The sequence below is a fragment of the Cebidichthys violaceus genome, unplaced genomic scaffold, assembly GCF_023349555.1.
Source record: "Cebidichthys violaceus isolate CVI_PGR_0920_01 unplaced genomic scaffold, fCebVio1.0.p SCAF_289, whole genome shotgun sequence".
Taxonomy (NCBI): Eukaryota; Metazoa; Chordata; class Actinopteri; order Perciformes; family Stichaeidae; genus Cebidichthys; species Cebidichthys violaceus.
Genome location: NW_027176471.1, coordinates 7501 through 35000, shown reverse-complemented (window position 1 = coordinate 35000; position 27500 = coordinate 7501). Strand labels below are relative to the sequence as shown.

General features: G+C 43.3%; 1 protein-coding gene across 1 annotated transcript in view; it reads right to left on the bottom strand.

Annotated features, from left to right (window-relative positions):
- Window positions 1-27500, bottom strand: part of LOC137880556 (regulatory-associated protein of mTOR-like) — a gene marked incomplete at its 5' end in the record, with an annotated part of 55561 nt that overhangs the window by 21694 nt on the left and 6367 nt on the right. The window contains 4 exon segments of the mRNA XM_068721966.1: window positions 4015-4159; window positions 5837-5937; window positions 15451-15510; window positions 25413-25588. Coding sequence (XP_068578067.1) covers window positions 4015-4159; window positions 5837-5937; window positions 15451-15510; window positions 25413-25588 — 482 coding nt within the window.

Sequence of the window (27500 nt, the reverse complement as noted above, 5' to 3'; positions counted from 1 at the left end):
TTTTTGTCACTCAGTACTACTTTGTTCCCTTGGTTTCACCTTTTATCGGTTCGTTCTATGTTGAGTCTGCATTTGTTCCGTGTTGCATTTTATTCTTTTACAACCCCGTCTCCTAAAACGCACGTTCCCAAACAACACAGCTGCTCAATACCGTTTCAAGGGAAGCCATTACTGCCGCAGCTTTAGACGCGTCGTTAACGTTATGAATCGAAGCGGAGCCGCTCGGCGAGGCATTATGTAGGTTAAGCACGTTGCCTACTTGAATACGTACATTTTGTTTCCACAAGTGACATGAGCAGCGGCCTCTGATTAGGAAAAAAAAAACCTATCTCTTCTTGCTATGCAATAGACATGTTAAGACATTTAACAGTTGAAGGCAGAGCTGGATGTTGAGGAATGATCTTATCTTTTTCTTATTTTGAACCACAGTAAATGTTTCGGTCATGTCGAGGCATCCATAGATATATATAAAAAAAACACTGAAATCTTAAAATAAGCTTTTACATTTATGTTACAAAATCAAAGATGACAGAAAAAAAAAGGTCATTAACAGATCATTTAAAAAAAAAAAATCAATCTCCAAATGTGCTTTCCTTCAACAACAAAATATTACAAAAGGTATTTTTTTTTTTTAGGTTTCAAAACTTGAAGTACTGAAATTGGAACCTGTGTAGAAATTTTGCACACGGATCTCCATCCGCATTGGAGTTTATGTAATCCAACGATGAAGGAAACGAGCAGATAGAGCGGCCAAAAAGCGCTCGCGGGGAGGCGGCTGCTGCACCGCTCGTGACGACAGCGTTAACTCGACCGAGGCTGCCAACGCCGATGACTAAACTCATCACCGAAACCTGTCCGTCTTGGTGAGCGTGGCGCGCGTGAGAGATGAGGGCACGGCCGATAACAGAGGAGTGTAGGGGACCAGTTGGTCGCTGACTAAGCTCTTTTCCCCGTTGCATGCAGAGAGTGGTGCAGCGAACGTGCGCGCACACACACACACACACACACACACACACACACACACACACACACACACACACACACACACACACACACACACACACACACACACACACACACACACACACACGTATAAAATAAGATGCACACCCACACTTTTAACTGCCCACGAGGGAGTAATCAGCCTGGGCTTCATAAGCTCTCCGCTATTCTGCTCCATTTGAATAACAATTGCTGTTTGTGTTTGGGCACTAGCATCGATCAACGAGCCCCCAAATTGCTTAATACACCCTCTCCATCCTCGTTTTATCGCTTCTCTCAGTCTCGTTTCCTGGCCTCTTAAAACACCTCGCTGTCGTTATTCTGTCCACCTTAATGCCGCATGTTGCCGCTGCGAAACTAAGTGCAACTCCCAATTTCTTTGGCGGTAAACACTGCAATATACCCACGATCTGAAATAATGGGTAAGAGCAAGAAAGAAGGCCCACCGCTTGTTCAAGGAGCAGTGTTCTTTATAACGAGTGGTGCCAGGGTGTTACACAACAAGTCGCTCCTCGAGGCGAAGAGAGCTTCTTCATTTATTTATTTATTTATTTATTATTTTTTTTTACTGGAGCCAGATAATGAGTGGGAGAGATGGAGGAATGCGTTTATAGACGACCAAGAAGAGAAAAACAATAGATGGTGGGAGAATTATTTGCGTAACTAAAGGGAGATAGATGACGGGATCCTGTTGGCTTTTCAGCACCTCTGCAGTGTCTGTGTACACATCTAGTAATGAGAATACATGGAGGTCAAATCAGGGAGATGGTAGTAAACTGTAGAACAGTGAAAAGAACCTCTACGGAAGAGAGGAGCAAAAAAAAAGTCTGGTGATCCATTTTCTGAGTCCGATTTAAATGGTTTTCTCTCCGGTGTTTATAACCTAAGAACAGGTGAAAAAAAGTGTTTTCTAAGTGCCTTAAATCTGCGGTTGGCGACATTGGAGAAACCAGCAAGAGAATGTCAGGGTTTTTGAAAGTATCCAACCAAAAAGAAAAACCCAGCCTGGGGATTCCAACTCTTTTCCAAAGAACGTAGCTAACAGCACGAGCTCCTAAAGCCTCTGACAGCCCGTCCTCCAGAGCCACTCCCTAAAATCATCATCATCATGAACGCAAACAATGAACTATTGTTAGTGCCAGCAGCTTGGGGAAGACCCAGCGAGGCCACGGCCACAGTCCTGGCAGTTAAGACAGGAAGGCGGCTCAGTAGGTAGGCCTGAGGTCCATCCAACGACTTCATTGGGGACAAATGAAATGACTGCAGGGGCTTAATAATACAGTCCTCAGACAGCAGCAGACGTCCCATTTCTTCCTCTTGTTTTTAGAGCATTGGATTTATTGATCGCTGTCGGGATGTAAATAACATTTAAAAAATGGATATATTTTCAAAATGATGCATTACTAATCCTAGCTTTCATTTTTCTATATCTTTGAAACAGGACTATTTTACTATCTATCTGTGAAAACAGAAAAGTTTTGAATTTTTTTTTTTTTTTAATTAAAAACTTTTCTGTTTTCACAGATATAATTAGATGGTTTTTTTTTGGTACATTTTGTTTGTTAGGATAATTGTTTCAAAGTGTTTGTTGTAATAAATTGTTCCAGGTGAGTTTGTATGCACTCTAAACACAAGGTACTGTATTGTGTGTTAGTGAGTTAAGTTGATATTTTTTGTGAACAAAAAGTTACTTAAAAAATAGATCCTGGCAGAACTTTTTTTTTTGTTCACTTGTTGAACCACTACTTACAAGCTAAACGTCTACCACAGCTAGGGATTACCAACATTCCTCACAGAGTCTTTTAATACCCCCCAGGTGGTATTTTGTAGCTTTTCAGTCAAAGGTGGACATATTTGGCTGTGGGTTATGCATGTGTGTGTGTGTGTGTGTGTGTGTGTGTGTGTGTGTGTGTGTGTGTGTGTGGGGGCGGTTGAAGAAACAGCAATGCCGTTACTCCATATTGTCTTGTGTGTGTGCGTGTGTGTGTGTGTGTGTGTGTGTGTGTGTGTGTGTGTATTCATGGCATTCAGGTTGACTGAGGCTGCTGTTAGTGAAGACGCTGCAATATCTGCCTCTGCTATGTGAGCAGACTGCGCCACACACACACACACACACACACACACACACACACACACACACACACACACACACACACACACACACACACACACACACACACACAGGAAATAGTCAACATACGGAAATAACTAAGAAACTAAAATCATGGAAATTATACTTAGGATGAACGAGGTGTATGCATATGCTTTGCAGAAGCAAATAAAACACCTACATGCTTTGGCTCACACTTCCTCAACGGCATATATAGAAGTTGTGAGGGTAATTAAAGTTGTTAATTTAGTTTTTCTGTTTAGTATAAAAATGTATGTACCATAATACACTGGCGTGTGTATTTAAATGGACCATCTTTGTCCTCGTTTTACTTGAATGGATGGGTGTAAATGAGAAACAATGCTCCGCATTATCATTATGAATGCGAACGAGATGTGAGGAACATTTCGCCCTTTCAACTGTTCAAAACTGTACGTTTTGTCATGTTGTAAAAATAACAAATAGTAACTTCAAAAAAATGTATCTGGCTTCCTCTGCTTCCAGATGCTAAGCTAGGCTAAACGTCAAAGATTGATAATTGTTTTCTGTGAGTACGTGTATTACTGAGCTTTGTAAAGCTGATTTGCAAGCGCTGGTATAAATATGTCACACTGGCAAAAAACATGGTCTGTTTCTCTAATTACCAATGGGAATAAGACGAATTACAAAACCAAACTAAATGCCCACAGAAACACAAACTACGCTGTCATACAATAAATGAGGCCATAACTTGTGTGCCAAAAAGTAGCCATTTGCGCATAATTGGCCAAGCTGAATGCATTTTTTTGTTAATCTCTAAACGGCTGTTTAAAAAGGAACCATTTAGAATACACCTCTAACTACAGGACCATGGCACCTGTAGTGGAGGAAATCAAGCGCCGGGCTGTGCGCGTGTGTCTTACCACATGGCGTGCATGTACGTAGGGGGCAGACGGGGACTGCTGACCGGGGTGCAGTTGTACGACCTCATTATTCTCTCTGCTAACAGGAAATTGCGAAACAAGCTGGCCACCAGCAGGTCCTGGCGAAACAGCTTCTGGAACAAATCTAAGGACGGAAAGACAGAAAAGAAATGAGCCATCGTGACTGAGGAGAGGCAGCGGACGAATAAAAGAGTGAGTGAGTGAATGAAAATCAAACTGCAGAGGAAGAAAGAAGTTTAATTACAGCAAAACGGGTCACTTTGGAGAGAAACAGGGTAGCCTGTGTGTATGCTTACAGAATACAGAGGACAGTGATATGCAGATGGGATGTGGACACATTTCCATCAGCTCATTAATGCATTCAATAATTCTCATTAATGGGGCCGGGCCAATGCCATGCCAATCTCTGGCTTATAATTGTGATTCCCCTGTTTGTGTGAGGAAGTGTGTGTGTGTGTGTGTGTGTGTGTGTGTGTGTGTGTGTCAGGAATATTATATGAGAGACAGTGTCTGACAACTCCTGTGCCTGCTGTTAATGTTCTGCTGTTTAAATGTTGTTATGTGTGTGTGTGTGTGTGTGTGTGTGTGTGTGTGTGTGTGTGTGTGTGTGTGTGTGTGTGTGTGGATTAAGTGTGCAGTGCCTTCATTACAGGGATTTTCTCTGATGTGGGCTGCTTCATTAACAGCAGAGCCACGAGGGTTTAAAAGGCTTTGGCAGCCATCAGCATTGTCACATTTTTATTCTAGCTGGGGGTAGTTTGTCTCCGGGGAGTCTGAGAGTGCATGTGTGTGTGTGTGTGTGTGTGTGTGTGTGTGTGTGTGTGTGTGTGGATGTGTGCTGCATACAAGAGACAGGTGAGCGATGAGAAAAACTGTATGCGCTGCATGCAAAAGATAACTGCATGTCAGAAAAGAAGAGTATTTCAGCATTCAGTATTTTCAACATGGCGAGCCGAGGCTGTGGGTTAGTCGCATGTTTTGTCCCCATGCAGAGTTCTGCTTTAGTGTGTATGTGCGTTCATACTTGCTCTTACGGACTCCCCCCCTGTTACTGTGCTAGACACTAAGCACAATTAATCTCCATTTGAGGAGCCAACCTGCACTACTGGCTTATTATATCAACACCTTTGCTATTTTCAGCCACTAGGGATCGTCTCAAAGTTGTAGTATCGCTGATGCTTCACTACTGTTTTTATAAAAACGGTGCCCTAATTTGGGCTCCCTGTGAGCTGAAACACGGCGGTCGTTTCATTTTTTGAAATATTGACATAAAGACTGTTTTTAAAACAGTTTTCAGAACTTTGGTGCGTCTTTACCATAGCCGGTATACAACATGAACGTAGTGTCCGTGACGTCACCCATAGGGTTCTGAGGAGCATAAAGATAACCCGGGTCCAGACCGCCTCACTTCAGTTTGAGGTCAGGTCGACCGATTCGTCTGGCATCGTGACCTCAAACTGTGGATTCTTGATTTAAAAAGTGGAGTCGAGGCGGGCCGGGCCTCCTTATCCACACCTGAAATGCGTAGCAACAGGATCTGGAGACAAAATGTATTTGTCTCTACATTTATCGGTCAGCGAGACCATCTCCTAGAACTCGTCCATTCCTCCTCCTCCACCCAAACCACACTAGCGGTAAGTAAGAATGTTTTTTGAAGCGCCCCTCTCATCTGCATGCCAAATGACCCCCCCCCCCCCCTTTGCATTCCATGAAGACCTGCTCTACTCTGCCTCTCAGATCGGTAACTGTGGGAAACAAAATCATGATATTTAATCAAACAGAGTTGCATATGAAGCCTCACCTCTAGGCAGCACATTCCAGGCAATTGTGTCTGTGATGGCTGTGAAGATCCAGTTGAGCTCTCCGAGGGGGGTGCGTCTGTCGTTGAGCCTGCCGGGGATCCTACAACACACACACACACACACACACACACACACACACACACACACACACACACACACACACAACACAACACAACACAGATGGCAGTGTGTCAGCCGCACTCACTGTATGTCCCAGAGTTGATTCAGAGCACAAAGCAGGCAACTGCCCAGTAGTATTATCACAACACATCTGATTCAATGTACATTTACAGGCACTTGGGCTCTTACTCAGAGAGACTAACAATGAGTGCCAAGTTCGAATATTCATGTGTGCTTATACACACACACACACACACACACACACACACACACACACACACACACACACACACACACACACACACACGAGGTACTGTAGGGCAAGAGTTGAGGCACAGAGCAGCATCAGGCACTAGTAGAGAAAGAATGCAGCATTTTGTTTCGATGGATGTGAGATGTAAGTACAGAGATAAACTGATCCCAGAAGCAGCGGCTAATTAGAACAATACTTACTGCAACTCTGTCTTACCGACAACATTTACCACCTCCGCTAACACATTCTGTCCTGCAGTTCAGCAAACAAGCATCGGTCATCTGGTGTGCTGGTTATTGCTTTTTTTTTTTTTTTGTAAGAAACTCATGCAGTAGCTCTTCCCTGACTCAAGATCTTTATCGGGGTTTTTTTGGGAATCCCTTTTTTTCCCTCAAGCATTATAATCAAATCCAGAGATCCGCAGAGGTACTGCAGGGGGTCCGCAAAATTTTTGGTTGATTAGACAATTTTTATTTATTTTTTTCAAACATGAAACTTCCCATTATTTTAATAGTTCAGTATTGTATGCAAGATAACAGGTATGTTTATGCGTAGCAGTGGCACCAATAGGCCAAAAACATGAATATATGAACCTGTGTATTATTTGAATAGCTTAGTATTGAATGCACAATAACAAGGTGTGTTTATACATGGCACTATAGGCCCAGTTTAACATAAAACACAATTTTATACAATATACTGTGTATAGTCGGGGGTCCCTGCTCCATCGCTCTATCAGTTTGGGGGTCCTTGGCCTGAAAAACCGTTGAAGACCCCTGATCTAATCAATATATAAATTATATATTTATTTGCACTTTTAAATAAATGATATTATATTTGCAACTTAATGATTTGCTAGTGTTTGTGGATAATAGCATACAAATTGATACATTTTAATAAATAAAGAAAAACAACTGGGGAGAAGGTCAGATCAAGACACAGCTGCTAAAAGGTTTGGTTCCAGTTTGCTTGAGTCATATTCTATAAGTTGGAAAGAGAGGATGGAGAAGAAAAATAATAGAGTGAAGTCAAGCGACAAATTGTAGTTGTCTGTAGACCGCTCAGAGTCTCGCACTTCGAACCAGACTGTAGTTATTCCGGGACCCGGGAGTAGGAGCACTTTGGAAACGAGAGCAGGAGAATGTGTTTCAGACCAGAAACCAGGACAACGTGACAGTAATCATCTAGACGTCTGCCTTTTAATGAACTTCACGCAAAGCTGTGAGATAAGAAGGGAGGATGAGGGCAAAACACATATTACACTTACTGTAGCACGACGTTCGTTAGTAAGTGACGGTCCCATATAGAGTAGAGCGTTGCTTGCTTTAGGGGGCGTGGCTTACCTCGTGATCGTTAAATAACAGAGGGCTGGTGTGATTGGGTCGAAAACGGTCGCATTCATTGCAGAACATTGACATATTTTGGTATTTTTCCTTCCAATTTTCTTCCCATCCCAGAAATGTCATCGCCCGCCGTCGCTGCCAAACATTTTTTTGTCTCCGCTGTGGTTTGAATATCATTAGCTGGTGCACTGGAGCACTGCCAAGAACACGTCTTTGTTTTGAGAGCGTTAAAGATAATAACTCACAATATGCTACTCTACAATGATACACAACTTGCTTAATCAATTAGAGAATACTTTTATGGCGTCTAATCATCGCCGAAGGCTGGCAGCTGGCACGTACATTTGATCAGCGGCTCATTAAAAGACGTATAAGAGAGTCTGACCTCTTCCTGGCCCTAAACCTCCCATTTCCACTATAAATGTGACAAATAATAGCGAGCTGTGAAACTCCTGGCAGGTAGAAGCCCACTGTATAACCAGGAGGGCCAGCCAGCTTCTGAGCGCTTTGAGCGCTCGCCAAAAGGTGTTTTGGCAAGTCAGCACTAAGGAGGAACACTCAGCAGTTCAGATCCCTGCTCGGTATCCAGGGTAACAGATTTGAGGACGGAGAATTGGTAAACGGACGGTCAAACGCTGCTGATGGATGAACTGTTTGACAGGCTGGAAAAGGTGTCCAGACAAGAATTCTTGTGCTATTTTATCCTGTTCTATTAATAGTTAAGGTGACACTTATTCAAAGTGATTTTATATTTTGTTTCTCATTTTAAATGCATCTTTATTAGTTACTATTATTGGTCTATTAGTCAATGATGCAGTATGTTTTAGCGGGAGGTTGCTCCGGAGAACTTAACACTTCATTCACGTCAACATAGGCAAAAAAAAGTACTCAAGTAGTGGTAACAAGAACTACTTGAGTAAGAGTACAAAAGTATTTACTAAATAAAGTTAAAGAAGTGTACATACACCTGTATTTATTTGTGATGAAATGACTATTCATCTCCTGATTAGACATTACACACCAGACAAAACTCCTAGTCTGTGTATCACAAAACATTAAAACTATTCCCTGTTAAGCACACCAATAGCTAAATGTACATTTCCTGTATTATTTTAATATTTGGCAATCATATCAGCAAATCATGTGTATAATAGACCATGTCCGTTATGTCATAAATACATATTAAGAGTGTCAACATGTTGCCGTGTCCTTAAACTTTCATTCCAGTAAAGACGTTCTTAGTCTGTTATGGGATCACATCCAGGTCTAATAACAGAAATTCTGAAATGTATCATATCAGATGGCTCATTTAGACTAATTGGGAGACAATGTTTCATCATAAATTGCCTATTAAATACAGGCGTGTCTACTCTAACTTAACCATATGAAAGTGCTAATAAATAACTATATGACGAATAGTGGAAATCACCTACCTCGACAAATGAACTACTTTGCACAGTGTAGTGGAAAAGGGAGAAAATAACTGGCCAATCAGAGTTGAGTATGTAAATCACGTGCTTCACACCACACACACACACCTTTGATACTCAGGTTGTGTGGACAGGGCAGTGTGTGTTCTATTCATTTATAGCTAAATGTGGAGCTGAAGAAAACAGCAACACTTACAGATACTGTAAGGAACTTTTAACTGGTTATGACACCGTCTCAAGTCAAAAACGGACGCCTCTATATGACGGAGGTCTTAATGTCTGCCACAGTGCAGCGCTGCAGGTCAGCTGTTTTAGGCGGTGTAGGACAATAAGCAGGCATGTGGGCACGGGAGCAAATAAAGCCTCATATCGTGAGTTGCGCTGAAACTACTTGTGGAGCACCGGCTTTGCTTCTACCGGTCGTGTCCTGTTCGATACCGGGGACAGTGACGGGACAGAAATATAATAAGGTGATTTACGGCGCCTAATGCCTTACTCCCAACTCTCACCTCAAGCTGGATCAATAAACAATCTGAATATGTCTGGATACAAGAACAGGGTCAACAAAGTCCTCTATACAAGGGAAACGCTGTTGCTCTTGTCTGGAGCAAAGAGCCCCCCCCCCCCCCCCGATGGTTGCTGCTTTATAGCCGACTCTTCTGTCCGACATCTCTCTGAGAGCGGGCATAAAGTATTTCCTTGCAGGATCAATAGAGGATCTCCTCGGCATTATCAACGGCGAGATGCAATCACAGTTATATGATTCCTTCAATAATGGAGTCTAACTTTAGAGACCCCCTTCCCTCCACTGGAGCAGGGCTCCACACAATGTCAGACACTAAGGGGGACGGCCCCGCCCACCTGGGTGATGGGGACTCGCTGTGAAAGACTCGAGGGAAGGCCGTGACTAGGGATCAACCCACCGCACTTGTCTCAGCCCCGTGAGAGGTGAAAAAGAAGGGATGAGCGTGTGCAAAAGAGAGAGCTACTGCAGCTGGAGGGAGACGGAGTGTAGCGTCAGCGGGTAAAATCCACATGCTCCTCGCGTCGTGACTCTCTCGTCTAAAAGACTCTTTATTGATTGGATACGACCAGAATGTGTGTTGGATGTATGTGGGAAGCGGAGACAGATGGACGCACAGATGGAGGAATAATCAAATTAATAAACAAATCAACACGACTACTCAATACTGACATTATGTTGAATACATTTCGCAACAAATGTTTGTAATATTTCCAGGACGGTGAGTGTTCGATACGTGCTCTCCAACTGGGTTTCACCTTTAAAAAGGTGTGAGAAATGGTCAGTGAGTGTACGGCCCGTTAGCCATTAGCTCGTTATGACAAAGGAAACAATGCTTTGAATTCTATTTGAGACCAATCACCCCAGATATATTTTAAAGGGCGGCTAATAACCAGCTGCCCTGCAGCTCTCTGTTGCAGCCATTTGTGAGATTTTTTGTGTTGTTGTTGCTGCTGCTGCTGCTGCTAGGATACTACAAAGTCATCTGACAAGTAAATTATTGTGTATACTTTGTGTCTGTAGCTACTTACACATCAGAGCTGACTAAAATGACATGTGGTGTTCCCCAAGGTTCAATACTGGGGCCTCTTCTGTTCAACATCTACATGCTTCCACTAGGTCAGATTATGGAAACCAACAAGGTGTGTTATCATAATTATGCAGACGACACACACATCTACATAACTGTATCACCAGGGGACTATAATCCCATACAAGGACTGGCTAAATGCATTGAACAAATCAACAACTGGATGTGCCAGAATTTTCTTCAATTAAACAAAGGTTTAATTGAGGACTTATGTCTCAACAGAATTTGGAAAAACTTGTCCATGCATTTATCTTCAGTAGACTGGACTACTGTAACGGTGTGTTCACAGGTCTCTGTAAAAAGTCAATCAGAAAGCTGCAGCTGATTCAGAACGCTGCAGCTCGAGTCCTCACTAAGACCAAGAAAGTGGATCACATCACTCCAGTTCTGAGGTCTTTGCACTGGCTTCCTGTCCAACAAAGAATTGACTTTAAAATCCTGTTGTTGGCTGGTTGACTTGGCTTCATAGAGCAGAGAGATGAGGTGGAAAACGTGTTTGGTTCCATTTCAATTTTGTGAGCTCTGAGACCATCCATTATTTATCTCAGTGGGACATCAGCTGAGTCAACATTTAGCCCTCTGGACAACATGCAATGAACCAAAACCGCAACTTAAGCATCACGGACCACCACCAACCCCCACTGATTAAAAAACAAAAAGCCCTTCTTCGGTCGTGTTCAGGGCTGCTGAGACATCAAGGGCAGGAAGTAAAGCACTGAATTGGGACATTTTAGTGAATTACGTGTTCTATTCTAGTCAGATGTAACGCTGCGTTCATGTGACGTCAAGAGTCACCGTGATTAACAGTTTCTCACTTGTAAATACAGTTGTCAACATCCAAGTCCAAGAGAGTTTTCTGAAAGGTCTAATAGGTCCAAATTAGTGCCTTTTAGTTGCTAGAGAGAACATTTAAAAAACACTGCTGCTGTATCCTCTGCATAAATTCACCTTTAAGATACATGCTGGTGGTTTTTATTTTATTGGGAAATGTTTTTTGTCAGAATCTCAATGTACTTGTACTCATATTGTCATATGAAATCCCACCTTTCATATTTCCGCGTTTGTACTTCAATTCAAGGTCATCCATCGAATTAATTTGACATTTTATTCGTTTTTCAATATCTGTCTGGAATTGGCAACTTCTCAAATCCAATTTTGGTGGAGCAGACCGACTAATACGGAACAGGTCAGCACTTTTCTGCTGCTCAGCTCTTTCTCTTAACCTTACAGGCTTCTTATTAACATACAACCCCGCTCTGTCTGCAGCACTCAGCCAACACGAGGAGCAGCGCACAGGCTTTAATAAAACACAGCAGAACAACCCGTCTGTGTATGAAAAGGTATACAAACCTATGTCTCATCATGGACTCTTATTTAACTTTCAATGCCCAGAACTTGACCAAAACTGCCTTTTATCGCTTGAAAAGTATTGCCAAGTGCGTCCGTTCCTCTCCCAGGCGAACACTAAGAACTGTGTCCGCGGTTTAACACCCGTCGACTCGACTATTGTAATTCTCTACTTCCTTTGCCTTCCTAAAAAGCCGTAGATCAACTTCAACTCATGCAAAATTCAGTCGCTCGTGTGTTGAGCAGGGCCAGAAGGGGAGCGCACATCACACCTGCTCTGAAATCGCTGCACTGGATACCCGTCATATTTAGGCCAATGTGTGCTGCCTCACAGACTGTTTCGCTGCATTCAACCCAAAGACTTCTCGAACGCAATCGGTCAACACTAAAGCAGACTTCAAACGGAAACCAGATCGCTTACGATGCCAAAATCTTGTTAGTTGCCTACAAATTCTACATGTGAATGCAGGATCTGTTCAGAGAGCGTATGCACCCACTAAATCCCTCAAGTCCTCTGATAGTTGTCTCTTGGGTCCGGTCTAAGACCCACAGTGAGCCCCCCCCCCCCCCCCCGGTCTATCCAACGGCCTGCCTGAAAGCCTGAGGAGAGCAGAGAGTGTGGCTATATTGTAACACACACTTCTAGCCTGGCTTTGATTCAGTTAATACTTTTATTACACCTTATTTTACTCATTTAAATGTTTGCTCTTTTTTACTGTTTATGTTCAGAACTTGGGAGTTCATTTGTATGACTTGTTCCATATAAATAAAGGTTGATTGATTTGAATTCAGATCACAGCTTGTTTGTCCTTTTTTTCCCATTCGATGTCAGACTGATTTCAGACCATTGTTAAACGATCTCTGACGTTTCTATTCAGCGTCACTCGTGCCTGACGGAGGATAAGATGACATGAGGTGAGCATTCTTTCCCCCAGCGCCGTCTCTGCCGTAAACTAGTGTGACGTTAGCGGGTGCTAAAACTCCCCCGAGAGCAAACGGTTCATAAATTACTCCCCCCCCCCCTCCACAGAAGCCCATTCTGGTGAACCGAGTAATAATAGTTGAAGAGGACACATGAGAGCTTGAGCATGAATGGCGAGCTTCAATGTTGTCAAACCCAACGACTGATGTCGGCGAGGTTGAGAAGGCGGAATGTAGAAGAAGAAAGAAATTCTTCAAAAGGCGTTGGTCATCGCTCTCGTGGTTTCCCATCCTGCAGTAGTTCTATGTACAGTACGAAGGCATTTCCTGTGTAACGCTAATCCCCTGGACAGAAGTGGTGTTTGACAGAAGAGGAGAAGGAATAGGCAGAATGGGGAGAAAAGAAAATCAAAAGGAAGTGTCCGTTGTTAAAGATAATTTAAAAAAAGGAGTGAAATAAGACGTGGAGAGGTGAGAGATTCATGAGTAATCCTCGTGAATCTTGTTGAAACATAGGAAATGTGTTGAGAACATGTTAACTCCCTTTACTCACTGGAACAATTCGTATGATTTTTGAAAAGCCTTAAATCAAAATAAGTAGATATATTACTTCTTCAATAATCGGTTTCTGAGATATTAAATGTAACGACAGCGAGTCCCTTCATTCCTTATTAATCCAAAATATGAGCTGCAGTTTTTGGAGATTTGGCATTTTGATGGACAAACAGTTGGAAGCAAAAACAAAACAGAAACGAAAACGTAACAAAAACAGAAAAAAGACACAAATAAAACATAAATTTGTAAATTGTAAATCTGGGCAAAAAAAATAATAACTGACTATTAAAATAATGGACCAGGCACATTATATGTATAAGTGTAATACTGTCAGAATGAACAAGTGACAGTTGGCCCTTCATAAAGGAGTGCTGAGCTAAAAACACATTGATGTGCTGATGAGACGACTCGCATGGTTCATTGATCATAATGTAATCACACCTATTCCATCAGAACAAGACCTTTACGTAACACTGCTGACAAGTATCCGTTAATTCCCCGTCAATCGCTTCTACTTTTATTTTGTATTTATTTTTTTAATTTTTGTAAACTCAACCCTTCCTAGATATTTTTCAAATTAAAAGCCCACCAGCAAAGAGTTTCTCTCTTTCAGCCTGTGGAGGGATGTGTTCAAATGTAAAACATCTGTAGAGAAAATGTTACTTTTTTACTCACATGTAATGTAATATATGACTGTAATATGTTATTACAGGATGAAAAAAACGTGATTGGAATTAGCTGGTAAGCGGGGAAAAAAAGAGAAACTCAGATCAGCTGACTGGTGAGTACGACGTAACTCTAATGTTGTGCTATCTAGTTAATGCTGCGAAATGTAATTTATACCGAATTGATCAAGAAAACGAAAAAGTGCTGAGCTTGCATTAAGAGCAAACAACAGCAAATCAAAACCAGAGCAGGGAAAAAAAAAGAAGAAAAACGGGGAGGTTTCTTATACGATACGACGCACTCTAATAACAGCCTGTTCCAAAAAAAAAAAAAAGAAAAAGAAAAGATATAGGCTGCGCTTCAGGTGCTATACAGGCTACTAGTTGAGAATTTACAGCACTAGATTTGAAGTATTCTCTCCAAAGTAGAGCACATAAAACACAAGTTTGGACAGGAAAGTAAAAGTGTACACACACACACACACACACACACACACACACACACACACACACACACACACACACACACACACACACACTCAAACACTCTTGAGGAAACACAGGACAGGCACACAGCGTCGCGGCACAAACCCTCAGCCAAAAACTAATTAAATTCTAGTGGAAGGTACGGATGTGTAGGTTCTGTGTGTGTGTGTGTGTGTGTGTGTGTGTGTGTGTGTGTGTACATGCACTAACAAACTGTCTGAGCATGTGACGGAAAATGATTCACTTTTCAGCAAACGTTATTAAGAGACTGCTGAGCCACTTCAAGTTTGGCACCTCAAGGTCTTTTCTAAAAAGACACAACAGAGACATGTCTGCTTTTAAATTACTGCTTCTTAACCTCTTCAACCGACTCAGTTTACGGGTGACATGTTACTTTTCATAAAAAAGAAAAAAACTAAATAAAACGACCCCCGACGGTTCTGTGAAACGACCGAAACTTTGGCTATGAAATCCATATTAAGTACTAATATCACTCGGAGTGTGTTGCCCGAGAGCAAGAGATGTTCCACGCCCAGCCGCTTGACACCCGGAGGTTTAATAGAAGAAATGTGGAGCTTTAAATCTGCCAAACTACTGCTGCTACTGCTGCTGCTTTGGCAGTGAAGGGGAAAACAAAGTCAGAGGATCGTACCTGCAGGATGGAAAACAACAGAGAAGAGACAGACAGGAAGACAGACAGAGAGAGTGACGCGAGGAAAACAGGATAATGATCTCTCTAGACTGCGCCTTCCTGAGAGAGAGAGAGAGAGAGAGAGAGAGAGAGAGAGAGAGAGAGAGAGAGAGAGAGAGAGAGAGAGAGAGAGAGAGAGAGAGAGAAGACTTTTTGGTTTATTTAGGATGGCGGTGGAATGCCACTTACTTCTCGATGAGGTCTAGCGTCACCCCTGGCACCAGCTTGGCACTCTTCTGCATACAAAACCTGTGGAGAGAAAACCAGAGAAAACGTAAAAAGCTGCTGATACGAGTCGGACAGAAAACAAAAAGAGGAGCTCACGCACTATAGCAATAAAAACGTTTGGCCTCTATCGCACAGGTTTTTACGACCTGCGAGAGACAATCGACAGATAAAACACTCAAATGAAAAATGAGAGCTTTTAAAAGATTACAACCACTGAGCACTTTGATAAGTGTATTTTTGGGTGAGTTACAGTCAAAAGGGGGGAGGGGGCAGGCAACAGGAAGCACGGAGTCATATATTTCTGAAACTGTCTGGCATGGAGGGTTATGGTTTACTGCGCATGGATAGCTCTGACAGGCCGGGCCAGCTGTAAGTCACGGCAGGTTGCCGCTCGGAGCCCCCGACAGCAGGAGGCCGGAGGAGAGCAGGCGTGCGTCTGTGAGCGTTACTTTAACTCAGTAGTTGATTTTCTTCCTCCGAAGGAATGACAGAAAAGGTTTGAGGAACCACCGCTCGACACACGAGGTACCGGGCTGCCTTTCGTGTTTCACTTAACTGACCGCTTTGTTTCGTTCTCCTCGCCTGACGCTGAAAAGTTGAGACTATTTGAACTTTCACGAGCCACTAAGAACCGCCTGGAAAAAAATGCGGCGCAAGAGAGGAGCGCCCGTAACGTAGGAAACCAATGGTTGAGCAAGGGAAGTCTTTCTAGCGGCTTCCTTCGGCGTGATCGGCCCCCCTGACTCTGAAACAACGGTGGGATTTTGTGGCCTTTAGCAACGAGGTTGCACATTGCAACCGACCGAAGGACCCTCCGCTCACCGCTCCCTGACCCCAGTGTGTCGGAGAACTACGGTGGCCTTCAGGGATTGTAAAAACGCCAAAAACCCTTGTAAGAGCAACACGGTGACCAAGAGGAGCCGCTCCCTTTGTGGGTGTGGAGGGATATGGAGGAGGTGCCCAAAGATTACAGCTTTTGCTGTGATGTTAGGAGGCAGAATCAAACCAGGATCAGTGCTGATCCCAAACAAAGAGAGGACTCTTTGACTAATCTAACACCGACGCATAACCAGCCTTCATCTGGAAACTACTGAATTCAACATGTTAAGTGAACTTCTGGGCGTTAAGCAAACTCTTTTATTTTAAAAGTTACAAGGCTTTAAGTCACAACTATCAAATCTGAATCCCGACATGAAAACCCGACTTGAATTTGGAAATAATCAAATTAGTTGAATTTAGTGATGAGTGGATTTAATTAAATTAGTTGAAATTTGGGGCACAAAACTGCTCTCTTCTGTTGATACTTGTCCCAAAGCTTTGACATTGAGCTCGTCATGTATGAAGCATCATGAGGTTATGGAGTAGAAGGGATTCAGTTTTCTCCACCAACGACCGATCATGCCTGGAGGGGAATTCACGTTAAAAAAAAAAAAGGATAAGACGTCATACATGGATCTGATCCGCCCTAACAGTGACGTAATCTCCGGCACTCGCATTGGAAAGGTTGTTCCTGGTGCTGGAGAATAATGAGATCCCACATGACACCAGAGTCACCGTCTCTTAGAAGAACAGCATGGGCTCCAGGAACAAAGCGCAGGATGGATGTGACCAGGACAACTTGTTCTAAAGCCTCAATGGTCAGAAACTCTTTTTAACGAAATCTGCAGTGATATGTTCCAGCACTTTACTGTTTTGGCGGGGAACAAAGGTATTTCATCATTTCTCAAACATAAAACAATCCGAGATCGTTTACTTTTGAATTTCATTTGAACAACCGAAGAAATATTTTTGTTTATGTTTTTGTCTTCGCTTGCCCGCAAAAGGGATTCGGGGAATTCCCAAACGCAAGAAGAGATGATTAACTCAAAACGGAGTCAGAACCAGACGGGCCGAAAGTAAACAGAGCACAGATCAAGCGGGAGGTTGCATCAGCGAGAGCGTGTTTCCACCCAAACCCTGTGCAAGGAGACGAAAAGTCCCTCAGGGGTTGAAGATAGAATAAGAAAGAGAGGAGAGGAGAGGAGAGGAGAGGAGAGGAGAGAAGAGTGTTTGGTCACATCCAACCTATGAACCCATCGGCTATCTGGGCCAAGTCTTCCTCTTCCTCTTCCGGTCATTGTTCACGGTCCGATCAGCAACTTGCGACGCAGGAACGGAGATGGAGTCGAGAGACGAGTTCTACAACCGGGTTGTTTGACAAGTAGACATTTTACTCAGTAAACAGTTTACTATAGAGCTCTCCATGTAATGGAGGCCCGCTCAAACGTGAGCGCTCAATACCACTCGGGCTACAAAACGGGAACCAGAAGTCCTTCGATCAATCCGTGATATGCGGCCAGAAGCTAAAATTCATCCATGCGACGGACTCGAGAGGGGAACGCAGACGTGTCCGTGTTTCAATTCACAGACCTCAGTGTATTCCAACAGGATAGAAGCACTGAGGCTGAATGAACGAGGTCGGGTTGAGAGAGCTTTCATGGAGAGTTGCGCAGTATCTTTGTTAGATCTGGTCTCACCTAAAACCCACTAGCCTTTGTCACATACCTGCTGAATGCACCATTAGGCTTTCAAGCTAGTATTTGCTAATTAGAGTTGCATTTATACCATCCAAAGGAAATATAAGTCCCTTCATGGGCACTGTAAATTCTAACAACCCAAAGTAGGGCACTGTCAAACAGAAACAATAGCTCTTTTCAGAAATGAGTCAGGCTTGGAAAGTATGTCTAAAACGCATCAGTCTTGCCAGCAGTTATAGGGCACAGCCAGCTTTTTCTTTTTTTTTTTTATCATTCCTGTGCCATTTCAGTTTTATTTATTCTGTAGCGCGCGTCATAAATGGTTCGCATCATATCGTAAAATGTGACACAGCAGCGTTTCGAGAATAAAGCATGAAATTTCACTTTGGCCGACAAGAAAGTTGGAAAGGAGGCGGTGAAGTACAGGATTAATGGGCTCCAACAATCCGATGAGTCTTGCGTAAACAACAGAATACCAAATTGTCCGGTGTGTGTGTTTGTCAGCAGCCCGATGTAATGAAGGTGAACGCGGTGGACGGTGGTGCGTGATGACACTGCGCTCTAGTGCGTCGCTTCTTAAATGCTGCAGATTTATCAACGTGTGTGTCCTGCTGCCATCAGATGCCTGCAGGGACTTAATGAACTGAAGGACACGCTTTTTTTTTTTTACACAGATGTGGACAACAGATACTGTAAGACTGCTTCATATATAAATACATGAAGAGTGATTTACTAGCATTTCTGCTTTAACCACAATAATCTGTCATTTTTAAGGCCAATTTAAATGTATCTACTGCTGGGTAGTGTGAAATAAAAAATGTATTTTGTTTGCTCATGTTGATACAGTAATTAGTGTCCAAAACAGATGTGATTCTGAGAAATCTGTTCTCATTTTCAATAAAATACCAAAACTCTGTCTTTGTGGTACCTCATTTGAATAAACCTCCCAGCTGTTGTGACCCAAAAGACATTTGTACTGAGCAGTAAAATACCACGCAGACAGGCGAAGCAAATTTCAGCATCCGCAAAATACCAAACAGCACTGATGGTTACAGCCCAACAAAAACAGGGCCCTGAGTCTGGAATGGTGGATAATGCCAGTTTACAGGTCTGTCCTAAAGGGTTGAATTGCAGAAGTATCCTCAAATCTGCCTGGTAGTAAAGGTTTCCTGGTTTCCTTCTCAATCATTTATTGAGAAGAACATCAAAGTCACGGGTTCATCCTCTGGAGACCACGGTTTGTGCCAATCCATCTCGTAAAAGTTGAAATATTTCACCGGACAGCTGGAAACTTAATGCTATAAGAGGAATAGTTGTCAAGATATTTTACTCCGAACCAAACTACATCGACCTGCTGGTGCCTCTACCTGAAAAGTCAAGGGATCGCCCCAAAGTCATTGGGATCCCTCCGCTGGGAATCACAAATGTCCGTTCAAAATGTCACGGAAATCAAACAAATAGTTCTTATGATATTTCAGTCCGGAAAACAAAGTGGTGGAACAACCGGCTGACCAATTGACATTGCTATCCCCTAGAAACAAGTCTGCTTGTGTAGCTACGAAGTCTCAGCAGAAAAAAATGTCAATTTGAACAGACTAAATGTTTTTAGAAGAAAACATAGTAATCCTTTCGTGTACGACTCAGGGAAGAAAATACCCGCAAGTCATTCCAATAAAAATGTATTATGTTCTCGTTTATGTCTTGGAGTAAAAGAGAAAAGTGGGATTGAAACCAATAAGATGCTCGCGTCTCAAGCACATCGAGGAGCAGCGGGTTGTTGTTTTTTTCATGGACAAACTGCAATATACACCGTACATTAACTGCCACTTGACAAATTTACTGCTAGTTTCTCTTCCGCTCCGATCGTTATCGGCTAATACTGCTTCCAGGGATCAGTGATGGGTCCCAAAAATATTGATCGGAGCAACGAGTCGTAAGTTAGCTTGTTTTATTGAGGAAACCAGTCAAACGTTGGGATGCGCCAATGACTACGGATGACACATTGACAGCAGTACAGGAGGGCTGGAGTTCAGAGATGAAGAGGAAATTGAGGGATCGTTACGACAGCGAGGTGGCCAAACTTTAATTGGATCGGTTAGTAGGAGAAAGCGAGTGTGTGCGCAGAGAGGAGTAGGTAAAGTGCCATGAACGTATTAAACTTTGATGAGGGAAATTAAGTGGATCTTTTGCGGAGAAACAACTACACCGCTCCCATGGTGGTTGGAGGAGGAGGAGGAGGAGGAGGAACCGGAGGAGCAGAGTGTTTCCTCTGGTCCCTGTGGAGCCAGATGTCTTCCACAGCTCATCACTCCTTCAATCAGCCTTTCTGTCCCAAGTCACCGTCTCCATCAGTCATGTCCTGGAGGGACTACTGGGTGATCTCAAAGTGAATCTGCTCCGTCACTGACCTACAATAATCATGACACACATCACGCTCTGTACTTTCCACGAAATCATCTAGAATATAAATACGACAGTGTTCGTATGCTGGAACTTTCTCAGTATGGAGGTTTCACTCCTCTTTTCCCAGGACTTTGTGTCAGTGTGCTCCAGTTGATGCTTCATCCAGATGTCTCTAAACCTGGTCCTGTTCTAATGTTGTGTCTTGAATTTACTTCATCCACCTCTCTTAGGATCTCTCGTCTCTTCTTCCCCTTTGAGAGAGTGAGAGTGAGAGACAGAGACAGAGACAGAGAGACTTGACTCCTCCAGAACCTGAACTGAATCCATGGAGAGGAACGGACGTATCCTCCTGATGTTGTGGACAACGAATCCTCAAGGGTTCTTCAGGGGTTCCTCAAGGGTTCTTCAGGGGTTCCTCACAGCCCGAGCTGTGAACACCACAGCGTTCTCCTTCATTATGTGATTATGCCCGCTTACATTAACCTGAACATGAACCTTAATGTTGTTGTTGTTGATTTGTTTGCTCTAACCAAACATTATCAAGCTGTATATTCGGTCCAGTTGACACAAAAGCTTTGGTACCAGTTATTAGCTGTTCTGTGGGTCAAGTTGTACTTATAACTTGTACAGCTGTGTAAAACGATCATAATGAAAGAAGTTCAAATGATAATAAACTTAAAAATGTAATACATAATAGAAATAAATAATAATAATAAACCAAACGAATGAAAATATTAGCAATATAGGAAAATGGTGTTGCCATACTTCCTGCCTCCAATGCGCCAACATGAGACCTACTGGAACAAATCGGTGAACGGAGGATTGTTCAAAGCTACAGTTCAATCCTACAGTCCGTGAGTATTAGTATTAGTCTATACTTTCAGTAGGATGACGTTTTAAAGTAAAGAAATCTTACAGCCAATGAGCACAAAGACAATGTCTTCACTTTAAATGCTGCATGGTCAGGAGATGTAAAGTCCGTTTTGCAGTAGCGTGTATAATGACTACGAGAACAAAAGAATATTTTGCATTTCAACTGCTCCTTACCACATTTCTCATCGTTACGTAAGGTCATAATCGGCAGCTCATTAAGGCTGCTAAGCTCCGGTACGACGGCTCTTCTTTCCGATGATAACACATTATGATGAATGCGCTCCGCCTGATCATGAATAAGACAAATTAGAAGGTGCTGTCCGATCAGCGTAGAAGCATGCGTCACTACGGCTAGCACTTTAAATGGACATCGAAATGCACTGCTAGTGGTAGACTGGACACATTATGCTAATTAAAAGATACTTCCTTAACATACAGGGTCGCCTAAAGGCACAATTCAGTTTAAAAGAAATATCTAAATAATTCACATTTGTGAATTTGATCAAAGTGTCTCTTTCAACAGAACGGCACAGAGGAGGACCGCGGTGATCCTGGTGATTTCAGCGGTTTAGGAGCAGAATCTCTGAACTCACAGCTGTTAGCCTGACATTCAATTAAAGCTCATTTGGATAAACGGTAATGAGCAGGTGTCACCTCCTGAAATGACATCATTAGGTATATTTAGGTAGATGGTGTATGTCTGTGGAGGCTGATATAATGAGGTAGACAATGGATTTAAATCTCTCTTAATTTATATATACACACACGGGTGACAAATCAAAGGAAAAAAACCCTAAATACATATAATAAACCCACTTAATGGTCTGATTAAAATGATGTGAAACACAGGTTATGGCCTTCCTCGTCTCCAGACCTCCACCCAGTTTAAAATCTGTGGAACATGTTAGCCTGCGCTCTCAGCCATAATCATCAAAACAGCACATGAGGGAATATTTCTATTTCTTTGAAAATATGGTTTTCATTCCTCCAGCAGGGTTCAGAGAATCTACGTGGAAGAGCACTGGAGCTGTTTTGAAGGATCGTGGTGCTTTCAAAACCATTGTTGGTTTTTCCATTTGTACGTCATCCACCTGTTTTCAACTCGGTACAAAAAGATGAACCGCTAGCCTCTAGTGCGTCGCCTCTTTTCTATTTCCATCATTCTAAGGTGCATCACGGATGACTCACAATATCTAATTCTGTTATATCACATGGACATCAGCTGGAATATCTTTTTTTTTTTTTACATTTAAAATGTTTTTAATGCTTATAAAACACATAACCCAAACCCATAATAATCCATAGCTGAGTATATCTTGAGTTGAATGGATTTCGACCACTGCACTATATTTCACGGCTCTACAGACAACAGTTTGTGATATTTTTCTCTGGAATAAAAGTGGTGGACTGAACAACGGCACCATGAGAGCAACTGACCCGGCTGACCTTTAGCATGGCTAAAGTACGCACCCTGCACTTCTCTTTCTTCATCCATATAGTTTCTTTCTCTTCTTTCCCCTGGTGCCTCTCTATTTTCAGACGCTCACCTCTTCCATCCCTTCCCATCCACAGCAGCGAGCGGCGGGGAAATCCCTTGAAGATGGCGCTCCATCAGTAATGATTTTCTGCTCAGCTGAGCAACGAAAAGGTACACATGCACTCACTCCGCCTTGCTCTACCTAACTCTCTCTCTGTGTGTGTGTGTGTGTGTGTGTGTGTGTGTGTGTGTGTGTGTGTGTGTGTGTGTGTAAACCCCACCATCCATCCCTCAATGCATCTCATTAAAGTTTTAAAGCCGAGGGAAGCCGGCACATCAGTGAATCCCTCCATCCGCCCGAAGACAGCTCGGCGTGTCTTTATTTAGAAAATAATAAGCGTACAGGAGAGACGGCAACAAATTACGGGAAGATCGGGAAGAGGAAGAAGCTGCAGCATCTTTGAAAACTTATGAAGAGTTTTTTGGGTCTCAAGGAAATCTGGAGGGCAGGTTGATGTAGATGCAGGCCACAGCTGGCATGTTTAACCTGGTGGGGAGGTTTCTGGAGCGCTAGGTCTGTTTTTAATCAATATGTTATTCTCTACCAAACCTGGTATGTGTACATTATGCGTTTCTGAGATGGATGTAGCTAATTTCAAACACAGCGTTGCCTCCTCCAAGGCATGCACCCATCCAACATGGACGGAGATATACATGTGTTGGTTCTTACCAATTATCTGTATTTATTCTACTTCTATACACTGTTCTTTCCAAGTGTAATGAACCTCTTCCTCTCCACCCGTCTTTACCACAAGCCACTTTTTCAGGTGGGCAATAGCAGGTCTACAGTGCATGCCACGTCGAAGCGGTGTACCGCACATCATCTGAAAGCCGAACGATTCATTTGAGACGCAGCTCGGGAAAAGCGAACGTAGCACGGCTGGTGCCAATGGATCCATAGGTTCCAAATGATCAACACCTCCGCTAGCTCTGGAACGGTGCCTTTTTCACAGCCTCTGAACTACAGTGAAGTCGGCCTAGGAACGCGACGAGGAAGAGGTTAAAAGGCTGAATGAATGAATGAATGAATGAATAACTCATCAGATTGAATATTCTCCTCGGAAGCGTTGGTGTTCAAGTAACATTTATGCTAAAGAAGCGCATCAAACTCAACTATGTGATCTGTGTAAGGAGAACTCGTATATAAAGCTATATAGAACTTCCTGATTCATATCCGACCAGCAAATTAAATTCATTAACACTGAAGCTCGGCGTTTCCCCCACGCAATCCATAACATCCCTTTTCTTGAAGGCAGAGGGTATTAAGGAATAGCTCCGTCAATACTATTCAGCAGGCTTTCAGTAACTTGTTCTCTGAAATGTTGGTAAAGGATATCAATATTAATGGTATCATACCGAGACCTCATTATGCTGAAGGTCACGGTGGGGTGTGGATTTAGAGCGGAGGAAGATAAACGAAACTCTTCAACATATCTGGCAGAGGGGAAAAAGAAACATTCAGCTAGCTGCAGGACACCTCCTGAAGACAAGCTGCCATCACCACTTACAGACTTTTAAAAAATAGTCCTCCTCTTTCACAATCACACACGGAAAGTTTCTTAAATCCTCCCTGTGACTTTTAGTGGTTTGCATAGTAAATGAAGTCATTTAAAATGCAAAGAACCGCGCGGGTAAGCAATGATTCATGGCACCACAGACTACACCACGCCTGCGCAGATATCCGTTCGGTCCGAGGAAGCCGAGCTGCTCGCCTGCATCGTCCAGAGAACACAAAACAAGGAACGCGATCGAGCATCGGAAGCCAACTTTTGAAACGTGTTGCTTCTGACAAATTGCCCTACATACAGGATGTGAAGTCACAGCACATGCGTATGTGGAAAATGGATGACATGTGTGTGTGTTGACGGGGAGATCGGAGGTGATGCAATCACCTATGCCTCGGTGTGCAAGGCCCCCCCACCCACACACACACACACACACACACAGCTGACTGTCTGATGCAACCCGTGTGCTCCCGCCGTGGTTCAGCTCCAAGCTGCATCAGTACAGTCCTCTTGAGTGATGCATCACGCTGCTTTCACATCAGGCCATTGTATCAGCCAAAGCCTGAGCGCATTTCTTCTGAATTGTACCGACGCGTCCTCCGCAGGGGGATCGTCATCCTTGGCGTAGCTGTGGATGATGCGTCCGTTTACATTTTTTCGCATCACGGCTGAAATCCTGAGCAGGTCTCTGCTGAGGCTGACCCGAACGCTTCGATACACGGTATTCAAATGCATAGTATTTACCTTTAGTTGGAACGCAAAAAATTGAAGCAATCATGAGCAGAAAAGTGATTTAAATCCTTCCAGAGTAGAAAGTTTCTATCACATTTTCTTACCCGCTAAGATAAGACCATAACGAAGTCTCTGCCGCCGCTGTTTAAAGGCCGTTTGGATTCATTACTGGGAAAAACACTGCTTACGTGTCAACAGTTCGGTGACAAAAAAAAAATCCCAGCTACCCCTTACTTCAGCACAAAATATAAGACATAACCTAAATCTACCATCTGGAATGTTTCAGACTTTTAATGCTCGGCGGGAAACAGATTTTTGGCAGAGAGAAGGGAGGTAAACGTGCGAGAGGAACATTACCATCTGAGGGCGATCTTGATGGGCGTGGTGAGGCAGGAGGTGAAGAGGTCGGCCGGGAGGTCGGGGTTCATGGGCAGCAGCTCGCTGGCCTCGCAGGCAGCCAGCTGGATGCAGTTCTTCATGGAGGGCGGCAGCGGCATCTGAGCGAGCGGGTGGCTGGGGTTGATGGCCGCGACCTGAACACACAAAACGTCACAGTGATTCATCGGGGGGACCGCGACGACACCCTGAGGCACATGTGTAAACCAAAACGTAAAAGACTGGAGACTGCAGCAACCACAGAAAGTGATCTCATTATGAATCTGGATTAAATTATTGAAAGCTGACCTCTTGTCTAGGGAGATGAATGACGGAGGGTCAGAATGAGATGAGGAGCTGGGGGTGACAGACGATCTGACTTTAAAGAGGTGACGCGCCAGACAAAAAGACGTGGAGAGCATCCCTTTGAGCCGAGCGGCTATTCAAAGCGCTTCCCTTTTGACCCGAGACCGACGTTTCTTGTTTGCTCCAATATTACAGGAGCCAGGCATGGAAATTTAGCATCGTCACAAGTGAAAGTCTTGGTATTGTGGCAGTGCTAGAGGGAGACAGGACGATGAAGTTGGGCTGAAGACCAGATAAGACATGGAATAAAAAAAGGTCAGGGACAGATTAAAGAGCAGCAGCTTCAAGGCTGACGTACAAGATACGTAGTGAAGCGAGTCGGACGAAATACAAAAGCTGAAGGAGACCTCTTTGTTACTGTCATACTTGAAAAAAAGTAAATTTGAGCACTAATCTGAAGTCACAGTGTGAGTTTGTGCAAATGTCCAGGTGAAGGCACTAGCGCCCTGCTACCACCTACACAAGCCTGTTCTTACTGTTCTGCAAGCTGTTGACGCTGCTCAGATTTGGCGTTGAATCATTCCCCCCCCCCCCCCCCAGAAAACTTTTCTACAAAAGACTAATCTGCGATTCATTTTGGTCACTTGTCAACTTTCAGCAACAGACTTCACCGAGAGCAGAAAGGCATCCATTCTACGTATTTACAGAAGGGATCTGCTGTACCTCGTCCATCGCGGAGACGTAGTGTGTGTGTGTGTGTGTGTGTGTGTGTGTGTGTGTGTGTGTGCCACATTGAAAACTGACCCCTCCCCTCCCCTCCCCTTTGTTTTCTATCTGGTGCAGAACAAAAAGAGGAAAACGTGAATGCAGAAGATACAAATCACTGCTTTTTTTTTTTTTTTGCAGGTTTGCCTCCTTGTACTACGAGCCAAATGATAATGTGATGATAATGTGATCGCTCATCGATCCCAGAGAGGGAATTTTCCTCTCGCTTGCTCCCTAAGCAGGCGGTGTTTAGTGGTAAACAATCATCTTGCCCATTCTAAATACAGAATTAGATGTTATCGCTGGGGCGGATTAGTCAATACTTGCAAATATGAAAATGGAAAAATTGAGCAGGCTTGCATATGATGTGGAACTTTAATTGTATTTGGAAGCCAATGCACTATTTATGTGCTCAGTTTGCTGATGTACTGTTGATTTGTTTCTGGGAGTTCTTCTGTGGTTCGCTGAGAGGACTTTAATAATCGGTGTTCATTTTTTTGCAGCTCTGCCCAATTTTAGTATGAAATTAGGGAAGGAGATTATCATATCATTATTGTTATCGTCGCCTCTTTTCTGCAAAACACTCCATGAAGCCTTGCATCGTGTTGCTCATCCATTTTTAAACGGAGTTATTATTTTGTTTTATTGACTGCACTTGTCATCGCTGTGTATCGTTCACAGCGATGACATTAACGGAATGCAATAAGAATTCAGTCTGTTCTCTGTTTGAAGAAGTAATATAAAAGTATATTACTCTTCTAGTCTGGACTACAGCTGTGCAACGCTCAGCGCATCTTTACACAGGCTAGCTCCCCAAAAGTGAAGCCAAAAAACATCGTGATCGCCTCCTGGTGGCTGGCTGTGCGCACACGTTAAACGATCCTTTTCTTTACTGTGCTCTACTGCGTTTTGTCTTTGCTGCGTCCATCAAGACACTGGACTCAATGTGCGGCCGACCATTTTGGGCAGTACCTCGATTTTATTGATTTTGCGTCCACT